Raw genomic sequence first — 7,500 nt, forward strand, 5'->3', positions numbered from 1 at the left:
GAGCAGGTACCATGTAATGGAAAAACGCCATTTGTTTGGCAGTCTCCAGTGCCTTTGGTATGGTGTACTTCCTAAGTATTACTTGCCCCATCCCACCTTTCTGTAACTCTGATAGCTGGCTGACTTCCCTCCGTGTTGCCTTAATCTTAGCTTCATGAAGGGTAATGCTCCTTATGGCCTATGTTCATCTTGTAGCCAAGCATCTCTAGGATCACTGTTGATGTAGTGTATATCAGCTTGTTGGTTTCAGTGATGGTCTCAGTAGGCATAGTATGTAGCACTGCATTCACATCTTATAGCAGACCTTTAGAGGGTACTAGGCCTGGAACAATTATATAATTGTCTAACCCCAATTTTTTTCATGTAAATCGTGGTTTCTTTGTTTATTTGCAATTAAAGCATTAGAACATTTTTTAAATGAGATTGGTCACACTTATGTTTGCATCCATAAAACACATTACAATACCACACACAATACCTGCATGCACCCTGTAGCGTCAAAGAACAGTATCTATCCTTATGGATATTGGACTTCTACCAGAGGAAGCCCCACCCACAGTTGCAAGTCACCTTTCAAATGTTAAAAAATCCACTGCAGCATGTGTTTTAGTAATGTATCGTTAGTCTCTCTGTTGTGTATAATCTACTTCTGTGCTTTGTAAATTAGTAACGTTAACGTAAATGACGGAGCTGTAGTGGAAACAATTGCCATTCATAATGCTAGCGTAGTTCCGCTGGGATTTGGGCTTTTACTTTTCTAATCTATAACAACTTGTTTGCTAACATTTGTTAAGATCCTAAGGGGTATGACTGTTGATGGTAATTGTTGATTTTGTTTAGATATGCTAAGTATATAAGTTAATATTGGTGGGACTGTTGACTAAAGCTAAGCAAGAGGCAGCTTTCACTTGTTGCCATAGTAACTCCAAATATCCTCAGCTGTAGCTGTCTCAAGCCAGAAAAATCAAACCTGCTATATTATTTTGTTAATGATTAATACTTTGTTTTTTATTGATGAGAATAAAGGTTCTATTGTCAAGTTTACTTCATAGGGTGTTTACTTGTGTTAATACATTATCTGGGTCACATACACATTTAATTTGTTTGAACAAGTAATAAATGAATATTTTTTATTTGACTGAAAGAGACAATTATTGGTAACGCTATGGTGTGTAGTTTCTGTCGCCCAAAACTGTCCACATAACATTTTTGTAAAGAGATGTTATGGCGGGGCTTTTGCATTGGACTGTATTATATTGTACAGGCATACACTGTACAACATGTACCCAGTAATCCCTTCCTAAAAGTCCCAGTAGCTCTTTCCTACAGAGGAATCAGGGGAGACTATATCCAATAATTTAACTAGGCTAACTTTCTAAAATGGGCAATTTAACAATCACGCACACTTTATGTAGTGACTGGCCAGATGTGAAAGTGGGCAGGATTTGAACTTCTAGCTTTCTTTTTTTTTTAATCTTCACACAACTATGTCTGTCTGTCACTTTGTGTTTAAACAAGAGTGCAACACCATGGATGCCTTCAAGTGTGTGCTAGCAGTCTATATGCAACAACTAAACTATGAAGCTATTGCTTCACAACCAAACAGCAATCAAAAAAATCTTTCAACAGTAACAAAACTATAGAACCCCACTCACCATGTTGTTGACATTTTTGAGGATGGTGGTGAGGCCACTGATGACGAGGGAGAACTTGTACTTGGAGATATTGATTAGACATTCCTTGTTGTGCTCTGTGCTGACTTTGGTGTGGGTGTTCTGGTGTCCAACTTTAATGGGAAGCTGAAGAAAAGGCAAGAGGATGATGATTAACATACTGTTATGGTATAACATTACAATGAAGTCCATTCATCCTTACGGAATATTATACTGTTTCAAAGCTTAAATCAGCTTTGTTACTTTCATTATGCTGCTATCATCCCATGTGTTAAATGAAATCGATTGAAGCAATTCATTCCTCGATGTGTGCTATATTGACCAAGAAAGCTGCAAAATCTGTTCTTTCTGCATCTAGCCACATCATTTGAAGTGACAGTGTTGGACAGTTGGAGGCAAGGAAGAACTACAGACTATTTCAGCTTGGATTTTGCCTCCAGGTAGCCAGGGGACTTGGATATTCAGCCACAGGCTATTTATTCAAGCCAGTATATGGCTGAAAAAATGCATTAGAGAGAGGCTGCAGTGGAGAGGATATGGCCGGCGGGGACCCTCCAGAATCTGAGCTGCCAACTGATGGTGCCCTACGACAGAAACTAAATAATTCTGCTGCAATGAATGTCAGCCTAACAAGCATTCAAGTAAATGCATTTAGTCCCATCTGTGTTTTTTTGACAACAGCAGTGACCAAGTGCTAGTTTGTGTCTTTAACTGCAGAATGTACAACAATTCCCTCCAAGAGCAACAGTAAAAACAAACTGGCTCATAAAATTATAAAGTGCCGACTTGAATCAGAATAATTGTTAACAAGTGTCTGCCAGTTTGACCCACTCCAGAAAGATTTCACTGTAATTCCAATAAGAACCTTGCAGGCTGTAAAGAAAATCAAGCCTCCATAACCGTGGAGAGCTGTCATATATGGCATACGTGCGTTTGTGTCATTGAGGTTGATGAGGGGCTGTAGCTGGTGCCGACTCATCTACTTGGTTTAATTCATGGTAGACCGGCCACTGTTTGGTTTTAATCAAAAATTTCTGTTTTTTTGCACAAAGTTGAACAGAGTTACAAATTGACAAGGGCAATAAAATACAAGGAAGTCCTGTGATAATGTTCATGCTTGGTTTTATAAAGTAATTCGCAATATTTCCCTGTTTCGCCATGGCTTGGGCTTTGGTATGCTTCTGTACCAAGACATGTCGTTTTTTCCTCTATTGCATATGCTATAGTCTAGTCATTTTTTAAATGACAAAAACATTGCTCATTGTTTTGAACAGTGTAGAACAAAAGATACGAAAATCACTGCCAATTTTAAAACAACTCAAATTGTGCAGAGGGAATTATTTCCAACGGTCAATATTATATTACTATACTACTATTACAATTTTCAGTCCTTTTTTTCCCGATCAATAACCGGTAATTACTGGAAAACGAAAACTCATTTATAAGCCTACTTTTAGTAACCGCGATAGTAAAAAAATTATTTCACACTATTATTATGGTTAAATTAGGGATGCACCGAATCCAGATTTTTGGGGTTCGGCCGAATACCTAATCCACTAGCAAAGCTGGTAATGGTCGTCTGGTTAACACAAGTTTTAGCTGTGACTGTCCTTCCTTTGCCGTACCTGAAGTTGCTGCATTTTGGCTGATTTCTGTAGATTCCTTCATGCACAACTTGTATTCTTTCGGATGTTTCATATGCAAATTTTTTAACAGCAGCAATGTATATGGTTTAATAATAATTAGTGCTGTCAAACGATTAAAATATTTAAATCGTGATTAATCGCATTAATGTCATAGTTAACTCGCAATTAATCGCACATTTTTTATCTATTTTAAAATGTCCTTTGATTTCTTTTGGTCCCATTATTTTTTCTCAATTTAATGCTCTTATCAACATGATACGATACTTTTAAAACGGTGCCTGAACCGAAAGATATATACAGTACAGGCCAAAAGTTTGGACACACCTTCTCATTCAATGTGTTTCTTTATATTCATGACTATTTACATTGTAGATTCTCACTGAAGGCATATAAACTACGAAGGAACACATATGGAATTATGTACTTAACAAAAAAGTGTGAAATAACTGAAAACATGTCTTATATTTTAGATTATTCAAAAGTAGCCACCCTTTGCTTTTTTATTAATAAGGGAAAAAATTCCACTAATTAACCCTGACAAGGCACACCTGTGAAGTGAAAACCATTTCAGGTGACTACCTCATGAAGCTCATTGAGAGAACACCAAGGGTTTGCAGAGTTATCAAAAAAAGCAAAGGGTGGCTACTTTGAATAATCTAAAATATAAGACATGTTTTCAGTTATTTCACACTTTTTTGTTAAGTACATAATTCCATATGTGTTCATTCATAGTTTTGATGCCTTCAGTGAGAATCTACAATGTAAGTTGTCTGTTCTGTATGTTCAAAAATATAAAACAAAAAGTTGATCTGAAAAAAAAAGCAGCACAAAACGGTGAAAACAACCACTGGATGGGAAAAGGGTATTTTACAATTACAGTGAATGCACCACGAGGCGAGCAACATAACATCATGACTGTGTTTTTCCGACAACGGCAACTACAGTCCGGTGTTGGAGTCCTCTCCAGTGAAATACAGACACACTTTACACCGTTCAGCTGTAAACATTTTAACCGTGTTTAATCCAGCTGCTAGGTAACGGTAGGCTAACGTTACCTGCTGCTAAGTGTAGGGTTGACTGTCCTCCTATGTGGCAATGTTTCAGTTCCCCAATCTAACGTCCGTTTTCGGAGCATCAGAAAGAAGCGCAGGCATCTAAGTGGCACCTAAATAAGGCACCGAAATCCGCGTTGCTATTTGGTCCGGTAGATAACGGTCGTTAAGGCAGCGGTGCCGTATTAGCACCGGGTCTCGGACCCCATTAAAAACAGCAATGTTCGTCGAAAAGCGACTAGTTTGCAGGTATGTACTACTCTTTGGCCGGCTCGCAAGCAAGTGCAAACAAGTGTGTGCAGCGTGCATGTTGTTTTGTTTCCGGTCTAGCTAGATCCGGTGTGGTGTTGTAGTTTTTCTAACGTTATTAGTTGTTGCAACAGCATGTGAAATAACTAACTACAAAGTTTGCTGGGCCAAAAAGATCGTTAATCTCGCAATAAAAAAATTGACACCGTTAAAATGGGTTTGCGTTAACACCGTTAATAACACGTTTAACTGACAGCGCTAATAATAATACATTTTATTTAAAAGGCACCTTTCTCTGTACTCAAGGACACCGTACAGGGATAGAAAAGAAATTAAAAGCAGCAAAAAATAAAGAATACAACAGCAATAAAACAGAAAGAGACAGAGCAATTGACATCAAGTGGAATAGGCAGTTTTAAACAGATGTGTTTTGAGTTGCAATTTGAAATGGGGGAATAAATCAATGTTTCTGATGGTGTAGACACATATAGCAGACGGCCGACTGTTGACAGAAAACCCCGTCGATATGATCAGTCGCGTCCCCGAGGTCCAAAAAACTGCCACAGAACAGACCAAAAAGACGAGAGGAGACGAGACATAATACGCCTCCATAACAGCAGGCGGCGCAAATCTGTAATGTCGCCCAAGAAATGAAAACCAGCAGCTGATTGGACGAACGCGTCACATGGGTTTGTTTTCTCCGGAAATTCAGACCTGGAGTGTCATGGCGGCCGTTCAGAATACGATCTCATATTGTACTAAAATAGTTCACTGAAACGTGTTTCTGGAAACATTTTAAGCAAGAAATAGGCCATGCAGTTGCTGAATCTATCTTCATTTCAGCTCAACAAAAGGTCAGTTTAAAAGATTTTCGTCAGATTTTGAGAGACTCTAGTCACCTCATTCCGCTCGTCATTTCCGGGTGAGTCCCAACGGCCCTGCCGCCGACCGAACATGTCAGGTCGGCCAAAATGAACGCTGACAGCCCCTCAGACGGACGACGGCACGGGACACACCGAACAGATTTGAGTCACTGACCTCGCCAGACTGTCCCACGGTCGATAATCGGCCTGATGTGTCCCGGCCCTGAGTTGCAGTGGTAATGAAATCCAGAGACGGGGAGCAGAGCGGCTGAATGCTCTGCTCCCCATGGTGGTGAGACGGGTGGAGGGGACAGACAGGTATATGGAGGAAGAGGATCTGAGTGAGCGGGAGGTAGTGGGACGCTGGAGGAGATCAGACAAATAAGGCGGGACGAGGTTGTGAAAGGCCTTGAATGCAAACAGGAGGACTGTTTGAGGACAGGAGTGATGTGATGGATGGAGGGGGTTCTAGTTATGATGCGGGCAGCTGAATTCTGTACCAGTTGAAGTTTATGGAGGGATTTGTGAGGGAGGCAGAAGAGGAGAGAGTTGCAGTAATCCAGATAGGAAGTGGCGAGACTGTGGACAAGAATGGCGGCAGTGTGGGGGGTAAGGGAGGGGCGGAGGCTAGGGCTGGGCGATATGGCCTAAAAATAAAATCCCCGATTTTTTCAAAAAAAAAAATCCGATTTAAATCGATTTTTTTCTCCCCCTACTTAAAATCAATCTGCAGATGACAAAAAAATTGTTCAAAACAAGTTTTATTTTGTTTTGACTCATACACACATGGGGCATATATACCATTATGATTATTCATGCCAATTTTGTGGAAATAAATTGTTATATATATATATATATATATATATATATACACACACACATACACACACATATACACACCGTATTTTCCGCACTATAAGGCGCACCGGATTATAAGGCGCACCTTCAATGATCGGCCTATTTTAGAACTTTTTTCATATATAGGGCGCACCGGATTATAAGGCGCATAGAATAGAAGATACTGCAGTCAAACGTTTGACTGGGATTGCGTTATACATCCACTAGATGGAGCTGTGCTAAAGGGAATGTCAACAAAACAGTCAGATAAAGTCAAACTTTATTAAGCGTTCTGACAACTCCGTTCACTCCCATGGTTAATGTTAATGAATGTCATGCCCATATTGCATATCAATCGAATTGTCTGCTCATTGGCTAAAAAGATAGACGGGTCTTATAGCATTTAAATCTAAGTGGTCCGAAAAAATGTTGATCGTCTCAACGTGGTCCCTGTTGTCATTGGCTTATCCGCTTCCATTGGCCATATCAGAGGCAAACCTGAACGGATTGGCTAATATGAGCTACCAATCGAAAGCTTAGAAGCTCGGGAATACGATGACGCCCACATCATGTAGCAAGCTGGGCAGAGAAGCTAGCGGCGATAACAAGTGCGGGAATGGAAAACTTTCACGTTTTTCCGTTGTGATTCGGCCAGAAACTTCAACATTGTGAGGCGAACAGATCGTTTTGGAATATAAAGTTTGGATATTACATTTCCTTGGACTCTTGTGGATTTATGAAAATCAAGTTTTGGACAAAATACCACTTTGTCGCTGAAAGGACCACGAAAACAGGTATGGATGCACTCTTGACACCTGCGCAGATTACTTTGTAACAGTTGTGTAACTGCTAAAATAATCTTATGCTTTGTATGTGGGCTTAAATCATTAGAGGCTAAGCTTTCAATTGGTGTGTCACATGGCTGTATATTTTGAAGATTTAATGCTTTAAAGTTAAAAAAACGCAAATGAGTGGAAGTTTAATCCAGGTTACAGCGACACAGTGTCCCGTCAACGTGACAGTAATCCTTGAGAGGTTGATCCATATATAAGGCGCTCCGGATTATAAGACGCACTGTCGTTTTTTGAGAAAATTAAAGGCTTTTAAGTGTGCCTTATAGTGCGGAAAATACGGTGTATATATATATATATATATATATATATATATATATATATATATA

At 39.6% G+C, this 7,500-nt stretch overlaps 1 protein-coding gene across 7 annotated transcripts in view; it reads right to left on the reverse strand.

Annotated features, from left to right (window-relative positions):
* Positions 1-7,500, reverse strand: part of nf1a (neurofibromin 1a) — a 282,226-nt gene that overhangs the window by 257,059 nt on the left and 17,667 nt on the right. For all 7 annotated transcript variants that reach the window (XM_028569967.1, XM_028569974.1, XM_028569961.1 and 4 more), the window contains exon 2: positions 1,656-1,799. In XM_028569967.1, the coding sequence (XP_028425768.1) occupies positions 1,656-1,799 (144 nt within the window). The remainder of the gene's footprint in view (positions 1-1,655; positions 1,800-7,500) is intronic.

This window comes from Perca flavescens, chromosome 3 (assembly GCF_004354835.1).
Source record: "Perca flavescens isolate YP-PL-M2 chromosome 3, PFLA_1.0, whole genome shotgun sequence".
Lineage (NCBI taxonomy): Eukaryota > Metazoa > Chordata > Actinopteri > Perciformes > Percidae > Perca > Perca flavescens.